Source organism: Pangasianodon hypophthalmus, chromosome 26, assembly GCF_027358585.1.
Source record: "Pangasianodon hypophthalmus isolate fPanHyp1 chromosome 26, fPanHyp1.pri, whole genome shotgun sequence".
Taxonomy (NCBI): Eukaryota; Metazoa; Chordata; class Actinopteri; order Siluriformes; family Pangasiidae; genus Pangasianodon; species Pangasianodon hypophthalmus.
Window position 1 is genome coordinate 12706190 of NC_069735.1, and position 15716 is coordinate 12721905.

The window sequence follows — 15716 nt, forward strand, 5'->3', positions numbered from 1 at the left end:
TAACAGCGGTGTGTAGACTTTTTATATCTATTGTATGTAGTATATGACAAGCAACCATTTTAAACAAATGGCAACCAATAATACTGTGGCAGCCAGGGTGTGCCAAGAAGCGTGAGTTTGAACCTGACGGAGCTAAAGTTGCGATTGGTTTTCTGTTGAGTTTTGAAAGGGCGCTGAAAAGCACACACTGAATAAACACGAGCCCAGAGGTCCGCTAAAATTCCGACTGTCTCCCCAGTTTTCCTCTACACCTTCCCACACCAGCGTTTTATAAATACATTTATAATTGTATTTTTAAATACAATAATACAATATATTTCAGGCTTTACGGTACCAGTCTACACACACAAGATTTTTTTTTTGTATTTGCTTGAAACGTTGTATAAAATGTAAAATATTCTGAATATCCATTTCTCACAGCATTTGTGTTATTGTAACATTGTATATTTCATTCAAAGGATAACCCAAGTACGCTCCTAACACACATTTACATTTTACATTTACAGCATTTTGCAGAGGCGCTTGTCCAGAGCGACTTACAAACATGCGTGTTAGTACAGCAACAAAAGCATTTTTTTTCATTGACTCAAGTACCAAGATCTTCCATATGTAATTAAAATCCCTACTGCTTTCAGTAAATAAGAGAAATATTTTATATAGTTAAAAAGGTACCACTGTACGATAAGGTTCCCTTAAATGATATTATTAAACATATTAGTTAACGTGAACATCCATACCATCAGTAAAAGTAACAAGATAACTAACACTTAATTAAAAGTAACTAACACTATTAATTGATTTCAGAACTGAGGCTGAAAAGCACGTTTTAATATTTGCACTTGGAGACCAGAGTTCAGTAAGTTTTCAATATTTAGTATTGCTTTAATCACGCATTGTATTGTAGTATTGTAGTACATGCGTAGTATAGTTTTTAGTCATGCACTGAATAAACATTAGTATATGCAGGTATATTTAGTTAACATTGAAACGCAGGCCAATTAATACATGTATTATATTACTTATGCTTTAATAATGTTGACAACCATTCATTCATGCTGACATTTGTTCATGTTATCTAATGCTGTAAATAATGTTAGTTGAGGGAATCTTAATGTAAAGCATTACTGTTAAAAAAAGCAAACTTATTAGTGGAGATGCTATATATTTCCTGAATATACATTGTTTCAAGTCTTTAAAAGTTTGTTGTGCTGGATGCAAAGACTATCAATGTAGCCACAGACTGTACTCAAAAAATAACAATAAAGTACTCCCTAATAAAAAAGGAGAATAAAATGTCAACTGTCAGTTTAAGATCTTCCATTGGCAATTTACAAGTAAGGCTTTATGAACAGGCAGGAAAATGTCCAATGTTAAATGTACAAGGCTAGAACAACAGGTTGCATGTCTTTTCATAAATAATAAAATTCCATACATAAAAATTCACTATGCACATTTTACAGGGTCAAGGATTTGTGCATAGAAGAGGAAAGCTGAAAACTTAAATTGACATTGGAGGACAAAAGGTTAATTGTGCTTGGCATAGAAGACAAATACAAAGCATTGAGTGAGCTTATAAATTATATTGGTATAATCCGTTGGTTTGCTGATAGATTACTAAGTAGAGGGATAAAACATTCAAATCCTTAAAGGAAAAAATTCCACACTAAATGATTTGGATATCAATATTTATCAATACGTGATCTTCATTGGTGCAAAAGATTTATTTTTTAATTAAATTCTGAGCTGACATTTAGTCATGTTGGTCTATGTTACCTTTATTTAACAGTTTCATACATCATGCACAATGCTGTAAGACTACCTCCTGAAAGTGGTGCCAGTGGGATTTAGCCCCTAAATAAAGAGAGCAATGCAGCAGCATTTTAGTCCTTTAGTCACTGGAAAATAGTGAGTGAGAAAATAAACTCTTGCACTTTTCTTTTTAGGAGCAAACAGTGAGACCTGACTATTAAATTTTTACTCCTATTTAACAACATTTTAACTTCACTAGCAATGTCCCCTATGACATCAGCAACATCAAGACTAACTTCTGATGGGAATAATGAAATTACAGTACCAACCAACAAGCCTCAGTATCACTAAACATATCACAAATATTTCAATATAGACATAGCCTAGTTAATGTTTCATAGTTGAGTTTTTTTTTATATAAACACCTGTTCATAATACATACAATCTCCTGCAGTTTAGCATGAAATAGGCTACAAATTGCAGGACTGTGAGGAAGCTAATGAATATGAGTCATTATCTGAGACAATTTAAGCATATAGGAATTCCTATTTCCAATAGGAAAATTGGAAATGTTAATCAATGTGCCTGATTTTAAATAGAAATTGTAAATTTTCCTATTTATTTTGTTGATCAGGCAACCTTATATTTTAGTGAACTAATATTAATAATGGCAGATAAGCATTGAATTATTTCGCATATCCAAGTAAATCTATCTCAGATGTCTTAAGGCCTTTGGGATGACCTGTATCTTCTCAGATTAACTATCCAACCAAAGTTGTTGAGGAATATGCCAGGGCCTAGGTGTTGTTATGGTACAGTGTAGTATGATGGGTCTCACAGGATCTGCTCAGTTAATAGTATTTTCACATGAGAATGTGTAGATTGTTCAGCACCAAATAACTCACATGAGGAAAATATAACAAAACTCTGTTTTTCATTTCTATATCAGCTCACACACTCGTCATCACTCCACATGTACATGTCCTCTTTTCCCTTCTTCTCCATTGCTCCATATCTGTTCTTCATCCTTAGGCCAAGATGCTCAGTGATTGGAAGCTGTTCACCCTCAAGCTCACAGTTGTTCCTCGAAGCGAACATCTGGCTGATCTCCACAAATGTCTTGTTCTTTGTCTCAGGGATGACGAAGTAGACGTAGGCTGCCACGCCCACACAAATGCCGAAGAACACCAGGTAACAGAAAGCCCCTGCTGACATCTGGAAAGGGGAATTGATGTATTGGGCAGATTTTTGAGTAATAGTACATTAGGAGATACATTGAGGATTTCTCACACAGAATTGTCAAACAGAACCTTAGGTCTCAATGTTGTCACCTCTCCATTATTGCCGTCTGACTTCTATTAAATCACAGCCTACATTCCTTTAAAACTTGCAATAATCAAACAGAAATACATTATGCATAGAGGGACAACTGTACCTGTAGGAATGGAAAGACAAATCCGACAGTGAAGTTAGATAACCAGTTGAGCGCACCCCCAATGATGTAAGCCGAAGGTCGGTGAGACTGCTTAAACAGCTCACCTGTCATGAGGAAGGGCACTCCAGCTGTGCAGAGACCAATATCTGTTACTACACTGTACTACAAACAGAATCAATTTCTTCATTCAGCATTAAGTAATTTATGGTGTATGGTGTTCTTGGTCATAGAAGAGGTGAACTGTTCTGATATGCCTATTATCTGCAGCAGGTGTTCTCAAACATTTTGTAGCCTGGGACAGCTTTCCTGGCTCTCTTATGATTGCAGCATCTATTCAATTCAAGGGACCAGACATTTAAAGTGATGGGACAGAATTTCTTTGACAGCAAAACCAATCAATCTACTGGGGCCAGTGTCTGCACAAAGTTAGCATGAATGTAAGAACCACACTACTTATTTGACATGGTATTTTTTAACAAACTGTGGTCATGAATAAATTAAAAGGCCACTAGTTACATTTCTGGAGATCTATTTTGTGGCCATGTATGTAACTCATGAAAACTGTAGTATATTAAAATTAGTGACCAAGGCCACTGGCCATAGAGAGAGAGGGGAAAATGCCAAAAACAGGAAATCTGAAAGAAATAAAGCCTTGCTGATTGTCTTACCAGGCCCAATGCAGAATCCTGCAATGATGCCCACCACACAGGCCACACTGACATAGTGCATGAAGGGCACGTGAGCCTGGTATCAGAAAAAAGCAGACCAAAATGAACAACCAGCATCTAGCCTCATTCAAACACATGGCCCTGCAGTCCAATCTAAGGTCCTACTGAATCTGACTGATCAAGTGGAGACAGACAACCCTTGGGTTAGACATACAGTAGTGGACATTTTGTCAACGATTACATTGCTGGTACAAAGGAAATTGTTCCATATGACAAGCCTTATTGTTCAAAACAGAATAAGTGCACATAAGCATATAATGGATGTTGCAGCTGTAAAAAAAAAAAAAATGCTCAACTTTAGACAGATTTCTAAAAGACTGAGGTAAAGCTGCTACCTGCAGAACAAGGGAAAGGGTGATGCCTGCACAGCAAATGCCCATAAAGCTGAATCCGCCAATCATCAGAGGCCTGCGACCTACTCGCTCAATAGTAAAGCACTGCAAAGAAAGCAGAAAAGAGCAGATCAAAATAAGCAACTAGCTTCCTGCTAATAATAATTCTGTAAAGGTCATATTTCTATGATCAAACACAAACCAAAACAAGAGGTAGTCAAAAGGCTTCTGTCTAAGGAAGAGAAGGAAAGGGGAGGAGCTATAAACTTCATGAATAGTCCACTCTTTAAAAAAGGACAGAGACATATATAAGCTTTCTGAATGCATTACTATATAAAGTATTCCATATATTTTTAAGGAGAAACTCAAAAATTGACAAAGACAAGACCAAAACCAATGGCAAAAGTAAAAGGAGTCCACTTTTAGGCTATTTTTTGCATTTGGTTCATTGAGTAAATTGCGATGATGGTATCATGTTGGTAGCATAGTTTAAACGTATTAGATTTAGATTGGTTTATGATTTCATAATTCATTGTTAGCACTGTGTAAAAGACAGTGGTTTTGGAAAGTATTCAGACTTCTTAATTATGTTGAATCTTTTGGCGGATAATCTACACACAATAAGCCATAATGACAAAGTAAAAAAAAAAATAAAAAATCAAAAACTGAAATCTCTCATTCAGATATGTATTCAGACCCTGAATTGCATATCTGGATTTGGCTGTTTCCCCCCATTCTTCCTGGCAGATCCTCTTAAACACAATCAGATTGGATGGGGAGCATCTATGAACTGCCACCTTCAGATCTTCAGATCTCACCACAAATGTTCGGTTTCAAGTCTGGGCTTTGGCTGGGCCACTTAAGGACATTTAGAGATTTGTCCTGATGCTCTGTGCTTTGGGTCATTGTGCTGAAAGTTGAACCTTCATCCCAGTAGGTGCATTCTGGAGGGATTTTTATTCAAGAACCTCTCTCTATTTGGTTGCATTCATCCTTCCCTCAATTCCAACCAATATCCCTGTCGCTGCTGCTGAGACGCACCCCATAGCACGATACTGCCACCACCATGCTTCACGCTAGGGATGGTATTAGCCAGTTGATGTTCAGCACCTGTTTTTGTCAGATGTAGTGCTTGGAGTTTCACTCAAAGTGTTCTGCCTTGTCAGACCAGAGAATCTTTGTCAGTATACTCTCAGAATCCTTTAAGTGCCTGCCATATGCCTTTGACTCAGGAGTGGCTTCCATCTAGACACTCTACCATGCTGAGTTTGGCTGGATGGCCAGCTGCAGGAAGAGTCCTGGTGGTTCCAAAGTTCTTCTGTTTCACAATGATGGAGAACACTGTGCTCCTTGGAACATTCTCAGCTTTATAAATGGTTTTATACTCGTGCCCAGATTTATGTCTTGATCCAGTTTGACTGCAGAGGTCAACAGAGCATTCCTTAGACGTCGTGCCTAGGTTTTTGGTCTGGCATGCACTGTGAATTATGAGACCTTATACATACAGATGTGTGTCTTTCTAAAACATGTCCAATCAACTGAGTTTGCAACAAGTCGACTCTAGCGATGTTCCAGATACATCTCAAGGTAATCAAAGGTGACAGAACACACCTGATCTCAATTCTGAATGCCTTAGCCATTGCTGGGAGTACTTAGTGAAATTAGATATTTCAGTTTTTGATTTTTATTAAATTGGCAACAATTTCTAAAAATGTTTTTGCTTGATCATTATGGATTATTGTGTATAGATTAATGGGCAAAAAATGTAAATTTAATCCATTTTAAAATTAAACTATAATACAATAAAGTGTGCACACAGGTAAGGGGTCTGAATACTTTCAGCATCCACTTTATAAATTTTTTAGACAAATTTGACCCAAATTTGATACATGATTATCAGTCTCCTCAGTGAAGCTGAGAGTAAGATTGAGAATGTTTTCTTACCCCAATGAGTCCAGCAATGACCTCAATGGCACCTGTGCCAACTGTTGTGTACTGAACCTGTGAGACTGAGATTCCCGCATTCTCGAAGATGGCGTTTGTATAGAACCAAATCTGAAAAACAGGTAGGTAAGTTAAACATGTTTACATAAGGTGTTATTCTCCACCAACTTTGGTTTTACAGAAGTACATAAAAATTAAAGTATACAAATTTTGAGTAAAGTTTTAGGCTGTGCTGTTAGGAGGAGATGGAGGAGTTCCATAGATTGACTTTCCTCCTGAACAATCTAAAATCAGGGCCACTCAGAAGACTTAAGAGACATCTGATGGTGTATAGACGGAGAAGTTATGTAAGAGGCAGCAAGGTTTAAAAAAGTATTAAGCAGGAAATTAAAATAGAGTAGGAAAGATCAGACAACATTGTAATTTTTTTTTTTTTTTTGTATACTTCATACTACATATATGTTTATACAACTCTCCATTGGGAATATAATAGATAACTAAAACACAAAGTCTGACTCACCGCATCAATGCCAGACAGCTGCATGCCCATGTTGATGACCATGACTGATATGACCTGCCAGCGTACGGCTTTGTCTCTTAGCAGCTCATACACTGAGATGGTCTGCACTGAAGAGAGTGAGCGCTGTTCCTTCTGCATCTCCTCCACTTCCGCCTGGATATTAGCTTTTGCTCTGTACCACCTCAGAGCTGCCAATAACACCAGCACACAATTAACAAAAGGATCACTCTTAGCAACCCCAAATATTCAGAAACAGCCCTGGTTATTCCACAAAAAAGTAGCCTTTACTGTGTTTAGATTTTGATTTAGATCATCTTGTGTAGCGGACCTAAAATTAAGCCAAACACGAAGTTATACAGCTGATCAAAACATTGAAACATGACTTTAGGGTACTGTACTAAACTATACTATACTATACTATAAAATACAGCTATGGCTCTAAAAAACAATAGAAAGAATATCATTCTTCATGTGCTTCATGCTTCAAATTTATAGTTTTGGCCAGACTGTAGCATATTTACATTAAGCAACATTACACTAAAATAGGAAATGTGTGCTACATTACTGGCTTTCTGCTTGCATGTTTGCAGACTAAAAAACTTGCAGAATAGCATACTTACATTTTTCCACAATGGGACATTAGAATACTGGGAAACATGTATTTTAGCTTACTGGCATGCTAGCATACATTAGTACTGGCATACTACCCTACCTGCACATGAGCATACTTTTATTTTTGCCTAAGAGTATACATACACTATATGGCCAAAAGTTTCTGGGTCTTCTCCAAACTTAACAAAAGTTGGAAGCACACAATTACATAGAATGTCTCTGTATGCTGTAGCATTACAATTTTACTGGAACTGGAACTAAGAGGCCCAAACATGTTCCAGCATGACAGTGCCCCTGTGCACAAACCAAGCTCCATGAAGACATGGTTTGCCAAGGTTGGAGGAGGAATTTAAGTGGCCTGCACAGAGCCCTTACCTCAACGACACTGAACACCTTTGGGATTAATTGGAATGCTGACTGTGCCCCAGGCCTTCTCACCTGACATCAGTGCCTGACCTCACTAATGCTCTTGTGGCTGAATGGACAGATCCCCATAGTCACGCTCCAAAATCTAGGGGAAAACCTTCCCAGAAGAGTGGAGGTTAATAGAACAGCAAAGGGGGACTAAATCTGAAATGGGATGTTCAAAAAGCACATATGAATGTGATGGTCAGATGTCCACACACTTTCGGCCATATAGTGTACATGTACACATGCTTGCCTACATGCACACTACAGCACACTGCACAGTTCCTTACAAGGATAGTAACACTAGCATACTAGCAGACTTGCACATTAATACACTAACAAACTAGCATAATAATACACTAGCATTCTTGCATACTTGCATACACATTACAATAATACATCAGACTACTGCTCACTTTCATACTAGTATACTTGCACACTAGTGTGCTTGCAAACCTTAAATACTTCCAAGCTAATATACACACTAGCATACTAGCATGAAACCAAGAGAAGTCTGCATACTAGTATGCTTGCATACCTGCACTGCAAAGGGACAGTCAGCTCGGCCTTGTGCCATTGCTGGAGGGAGGCCAGGAGCAACTAGCAAAATTAGTAGACAGACTTGTGACACCAGAGGGTGCCAGAGAGCACCATTTTAATAACAATCACTGGCAATCAGCTCCACTTGTGCCTGGGTCTATTTGAGGAGAGCTTTCTACTGACTAAGTGCTCAGTCTTGAGTCAACCTTGCTATGTGCTGGTAAGCTCTGATAGTTCTCTAGGGTACATCCTGGTATTTTCTCTGGCTTCTCTAGCCTACTCTCAAGCTCACTAAGCTCTCAGTTTAAGTATATATATTTTAAAAAAAGAAAAAGATATATTATTCTGTAATCTTGGCCCAGACATTTAGTGGGCCTGCTCTCTCAGTTTATCTTTGGGCCTTTAGCTTGCTCTGCAATTGGGTCAATCACTGTGGGTAGTTCAGTGAGTTGCGTTCTTGCTTCTGCTCCCTGGAGAACATAGTTCAAACCCCTACACAGGATGACCTTCCCATTACCTGCACAGTAGCATACTACAATACTTTCACACTAATATACGCACCAGCATACTAGCATGCCTATGTATTTATATATTTACAAACATGCATACCAGGACACTTGCCCCAATTACATTTGGGTCCAAAGGAAAACTTGCTACATTTCTATTTTGCTAGGACTATTGCTTTAACAAAGGAGATTCTGGGCACTGTCAGAAAGCTCATATCAAATTTTGCATTGTAATTAAATAGTACAATTACCTTTGAGAGTGGCATGAATATTATGTTTATCAATCAACAAGTAACGAGGGCTCTCAGGAAACCATGGCAATAGCATTAGTTGAATAAAGGTTGGAATCACAACCAGAGAGAGGAAAAGAGGCCAGTGCTCTTCCTGTGGAGAAAAGACATGGCATTTTAGTCTGGAAAACACAAAACAGATTGTGTTATTAATAATCTTTATTTCAGGGAATTCTGTATGTAGAGGATTTCCGCACATTTGCAAATAACAAACATGGCTCGACAAGCAAAAGATCTTCAAACCTTGTGAGTATTGTGAAAATAACATAAGTAAATACTGAACTGTACACAAAAGTCAGATTTATTTTTACTCATCTACACTTAAGAAAAGGACACCATTTTGGAGTCTCGGTGGGAACTCCTAAAGGTTTTCTTTGCAGAACCTTCCAACAGGGGATTAGTTCCAACTAGAACCACTATAGAAAGCTACAATCAATAGCTAGCTTACTGGCATGCTTGCACATTTGCACAGTAGAATACTTGCACATACATGCATACTTACCTTTTTTCCAAACTGGGTCACCACTATCATGGGAAACTTAATACTTAAGAGCTTGCTGGCATGCTAGCATACATGCATGCTTTACTTTAATATTAGCATATACTGGTATTAAATATACTAGTATACTTGCACACTAGTATACTATATCAGACTACTGCACAGTTCCATACTAACAAACCTGCACACTAGTATGCTTGCCTTTTCAGTTAAAGTTCCAACTAGAACCACTGAAGAAAGCTACAACCAGCAACCAACCAACCACTGAGAAGCCCGTTTTCTGAGAGTGTATTCTGTGTAATAAGATAAGTGTGATTCTCAGTAATCGTACTTCACCTTTCCCAGGACTTCATGAAGTCCCAGAATTTGAGCAATGAAAACTCCAATACAGATGAAGATGCTAGGCACAAGGCCCAGGAAACCCCGGAGGTTTTTTGGAGCAATTTCTCCCAGGAACATGGGCACTACACTAAGAGAGATCCCTGCTCAAGTAGAAAAGGAGAGGAAATTATTTTCAAACATAACAATGAATATACAGTCAGGTCCATAAGTATTTGGGCAGTGGCACAATTTTTGTAATTTCGCATCTGCACACCACCACAATGGATTTCAAATGAAGCAATCAAGATGTGATTGATGTATAGACTTTCAGCTTTAATTCAAGGGGTTAAAAAATATTGCATCAACCATTTAGGAATTACAGCCACTTTTTACAGAGTCCCTCAATTTTCACAGGCTCAAAAGTAATTGGACAAACTAACTGTAGAACCTCGGTCTGGGAAGGTGAAGAGGAAGACTCAGGAGACTACTGGAATTTTAGTGGAGCTCCGACATTGTCATACTAGAATATTGCACATAAGCATACTTGCATACTGTCATACTATTATACTAGCATACTTGCACATTAACATACTTGTACACTACCATACTAGCATAACTACATAACTTCATATTTACCTGTAACATGTTCAGTACTACCTTTTGGTTTGCAGCTCCTCATTTCTTTAAAAGAATGTGTCCAAACTGCTGCAGACTCAGAACTTCATACATATATACTTGGCTACTACAATACTAGCACACTACATCAGTGTACCTGAATGTATTCCTGTGATGAAGCGACCGATGATGATCATCTCAGGAATGCCAATATGCCTGCTAAAGCCCATGAGTCCACCAGCTACAAACACTAGAACTGTGCTCTTCACCAATGTCCCTCTTCTACACAAAAACACAGAGAGGAACAACAAAATACATGTTTCTAATTTGCGTAGGAAATATTACAAGACTGAACAAATCTCTTCTGGAACTCTTCTGTGGGTGAAATATCAGACATCATACATACAAGTGTCAAATCTATAGAACACTGCGGCTTGGTACAGTACCTTCCGAATTTGGTGACTAGCATTCCCACAGTGAGAGAGCCTACCAGTCCACCAATGGCGAAAATGGACACGGTAATGGAGTAAAGCATTGTGATGCTTTCGTTGCTCAGACCGCTCCCATTACGCCTCACTGCAGTGCGGTTATAAAAGTCCTTTATATACTGGGAGGATGTGCAAACAGAACACATGAAGAAATATAGGCTGTTCTTCATTTCAATTACATTATACAGTATGCTCTTACTTTATATAAATTAATTATAGACCAATAACCCAGAAAATGAAAGTAATCTGCCAAACTATACACAAATTTTGCTTTCCACACATGGATCTCATTAAAGCATATAAATATAAGATGACAGGCTGCACGAAAGAATCCTTTACGGAAAACTCACACGAGATTCACATGTGTATAATCACACAAGTCACCTGAGAAAGAGGCACGTTTCATGAGGTTTTTTTCTACATGCTGCTATTTTTGGTCCACATGTCAATATTTACACATATAATTCAGGGGTTATTATTTTCACATGTGATTATTATATGTAATGTATATTATATGTAACTGAATTACATGAGCATTTACAATCCAAGAATTAAGAATACAAAATAATCAAAAGACGATAGAATTTTAAAGTATGAGATAAATTTTAAAAGTAATCTAAGATAAAGATAAGGTAAGGTAATTTATTTTTCATGTAATTTTTACACATGTAATGCAGGTGTTTTTATTTTCACATGTAACTTACACATGTAGGTAATATCTTTTCATATCATTTGATTTTTTTTTTTTTTACATGTAATTTATTTTTCACATGATTTTTTAAATAGTTGTAGTACATGGATTTTTATTTCCACGTTTTTTTTAAAACATAGTGCATGTTTTTCATGAATTTGTGATTTGTGATTCATTTCCACATATGATCCCCCCCCCCCCCCCCCCCCCCCCCCCAAATTCATTTTCACATGTGATTTTCTTACAATTATAGTGCATTTTTAAAAATATTTTTACACAGGATTTTTACACATGTACTTCATGTCTTATTATCACATGAGATTTTTTTACACACGTAGTGCATGAGTTTTTATTTTTATTTTATTGTAATTTTTTTAAAATCCACATTTAGGACACATGGTTCATATAACTCTGCTTGAACTGCTTTGGGCCTTGGCAAGACAAAATTGAATTGTTCAGTTTATGCTCCAGAGACTATAATTATTACTCAGTCATCTGTTCAAAGGTCATCATGCGGATTAAAGTTGTTAAGGGGCTTCAAAGTAGTACAACAGAAAAGCGAGTTTGAATCCTGGTGGTGACACGGAGGAAATGCAGATGAAACATGCTATCCTTCACACTCCCTCATTTGTAGCAGACGTGATATAGGGGAGCCCAAGCTAGTGGGCAGGAATTAGCACATTGGGAGAAAGTGGAATATCCAAAAAAAAAAAAAAAAAAAAAGAATGTTATTAAGATGCATCAAGAATTATTATCTTTAAGAAAATTATGAAAAAGGTAATACATGATATAGTGCCAAAACTCTCTAATAATCAATAATTTATTGACAATTGAAGGGGATATAATATTTGGACAGTTGATCATTAGCTGCCTCTTTCATCCTTACGGTACAAAATTTAAACTCCCTGTGAAAATAATAAAGGAAAATGACATAAGAAATATCTCAAACACAGAGCTAAAGCAAACTTGTAACTCCTCTCTCTCTCTATCTCTCTCTTTCTGCTATCCACAGCACCAAAATACAGTATCCTCTCATTCACTGATATTTTAAGGACTCAAATTTGATTTGTTCAACAGTTTACAGTCTCCTTTACTAATGGACTTAGCATGTAGCATAGTAATCTGTGAATATCATGATTTTAATATGTTACTCACCTGAGCAGGAGAATTGACTACAGCTAGGTTATAGCCATAGAGCATGGAGCTGCCAAAAGACGAGAGCAGTGCTGCTGCTAGCAGGGTCGAGGTTAAATGCTGTAGAAGCAAAATGCAAACAGAATGAAATACCTGGAACAAAGTCACCTGGAACACAAATTAGTGAATACCACTGGCATCCAACCAAAATGCGTGAGCATGTCCCAATTATTAATTTAATTGCATCGATCATGCGGTGCTTTTATTTACCACGTGATTTCTTCAAAAAGCCTTTGCTCTGTTAAAGGTTCAAAACAAGTTACAAATACTCCTAATACAACAGTGTTATGAAGGGACTGTAAATGGTATGGCAGCCTATTAGGTGTGAGAATAGTGCCTTTGAGCTACAGATCAGAAGGTCATGGGTTGAAATACCAGCACCGCCAAGCTGTCATGGTTGGGGCTTTGAGCAAAACTCTTAACCTCCATCTTTTCAGTTGTACCCTACCTCAAATATAAGTCGATTTAGATAAAAAGCATCAGCCATTTGAACAAATGTCATGGATTATATAGTAGAGTAGAAGGATCTAATAAAGTGGCCACTGAGAGTATGTCACATGGTTTGCACAAAGCATGCTGAAAGTAATGGATTACATTCATCTAGCTGTGCACATGACTGCATTAGCAAAAGCATGAGATATAGCCAAGACTTCTGAGAGTGTGCAGCCAGAAATCTTGGAACAGAGTCAGTCTTTGATTCAATCTTAAATCTCTCCTAAGGCCTTCTCCTACATCAGGAGGACTAGCCTTTATTTTGTAAGGAAACAATTAGTCATTGTTCTTAAAAATAAAAGTAACATGAAAGTGGAAATGGCTGGGAGGTGTATCTGAGCAAACTTACAATATACCATATTAAACACGATGCATTAGATTAAAAAAAATATTTTTTTGCTTTGAATTTGAGATATAAATTTGAATTGAATTTGAGATATACTGTAAATGGTATGACAGCCTATTAGGTATATAAAATATTTAATATTTAAATATAAAAAATATTTTTTTGCTTTGAATTTGATATACATATATAAACACTCACATTTTATGTATATATATATATATATATATATATATATATATATATATATATATATATATAAAATAGATAGATAAACTGATAGATCAATAAACAAACAAACACAAACAGACTTACCTTTCTAATTTTTCCGTATGGCTCGGTTAAAACTTCCTCCGCCATTTAGCAATGCATGTGCAAATTTCCAAACAGAGAAAAAGAGAAACGTTGCTTATTGTAATCGTCTCCACAGCATTCAGGCTCACAGAGGGAGCCTACCAGTCTGTGTGCAGCACCTGCTCCTCCTCCTTCACCTCTCATGACCAACTCGTGCATCATCTCCTCAAGTGCTGTCAGCTTGCTACATATAAACTCGAGTGCAGCACTAACAGTCTAATGTCTAGTGACATTCCTGAGAATGAGAAATTCCTGAGGATTCACACTACTGTTAAGTTTGTGGAAAATCACACTTGATGGTTAGAATTCCTACAAATTTTTCATGAGATCAAACTGCAAAGGCAGGAAATCTACAACCAATTAAATAAATATCTTTAAAAGAAATATTGCTTTTATTACTACTCTTTGGGCTTGTTGTGTAAACCATTTTTGGTGGCTTAATAAGAATTAAGGACAGTGTGCTGAAATATTTTTCACACATAAGCTGTATAGATGGCCTCCTGTAGTGTATATCTTTTAATATATGACTGTTATGTCTTCCTTTGACCTTCAAAAATGCCTTTGACCTCTGACCCTAATTATCAAATTTTACATAACACAGTGGTGTGAACATGGCCTGAATTTTGTTACCACCCTAAAGTGGATTATTTGCCAATAAAAGCATGTCCCAAAGTGTTTTCTACGTGTTGTACCACATCGATTTGCCAACAATTTTTTTTTGTTTATTTACTGAAAAATCACATTTTGTACTTTTTATCTATTTATAGTTATGTTTAATGTTTTAGAACACCCATCAAACAAGTTATTTCCTGTTATCACTTGTTATAGCAGCTATAAACAGTCATTCCCTTACCAGTCTCTCTTTTCCTTTCTCTCTTAAAGTTAAAAGACAATCAATCAATCAATCAATCAGCTTGAGAAAGTGCAAAGTCCTGTAAAGGAAAATGTAAGCTTTACCTATGACTGTTTCATAGCGCTGATACTGGAGATTCCTTCCATAAATGCTAAATAAACATCTCCTCACAGAAAACCTCACCATTGGAAATATATGTCCACTTTTTTATTCTGTTTATCTGGAGGATCTGCTATACAGGTCCCTAATAATATATTAGAATGAATGCATCAATATAAACCTGTGATTTGCTTTGCAGTTAGCACTATTGTCATAGCTGCTGTTATAGCAAAATAATCAACACCTGACCAGTCAGATTTGAGAATTCAGCAGTGCCCTGGTATAAGAATCAATTTCAGTTACTAAATTAATTTTTTGTTTAAACTGTCAGAAGACACATTTTAGAGTTGTGAACCTTGATTTTTTGTACCATGTCTAATAAATGATGATGACATGTCTAATCAATACATCTGAAATAATAACTGATCATTCTTTTGCACCATGTTGGCATAAACTCCTGCATGAACTCAAAAGAATGCAAAGTCTTAGCACAAGAACCTCACATGTTCCTCTCTTTCTATTTCTAAGTCTTGTTACGTTTTTTTAATCACAGCATTGAAACATAACATGGATTGAGATTAATTTATACCCATATTGTGACTGATATTCTAATGTGACATATCAATAGTTACAGCTGTTTCTGTAGTTTGTCGTCTGTAGACCAGCTTGCTTAAAAGCAGCAGTGGCATTTGGACATGATATG

The 15716-nt window shown here is 36.8% G+C and overlaps 1 protein-coding gene across 1 annotated transcript; it reads right to left on the reverse strand.

The window, feature by feature from the left end:
* Nucleotides 1-129: 129 nt before the first annotated feature.
* slc2a15b (solute carrier family 2 member 15b) lies at nt 130-14309 on the reverse strand. The gene is made up of 12 exons (XM_026932069.3): nt 14023-14309; nt 12834-12932; nt 10946-11106; nt 10657-10781; nt 9900-10045; nt 9026-9158; nt 6709-6896; nt 6189-6299; nt 4248-4349; nt 3853-3928; nt 3185-3312; nt 130-2964 (listed from the first exon to the last, which is right to left on the reverse strand). The coding sequence occupies exons 1-12, from the start codon at nt 14065-14067 to the stop codon at nt 2695-2697; spliced, it is 1584 nt and encodes a 527-aa protein (XP_026787870.1). The 5' UTR covers nt 14068-14309; the 3' UTR covers nt 130-2694.
* Nucleotides 14310-15716: the final 1407 nt, after the last annotated feature.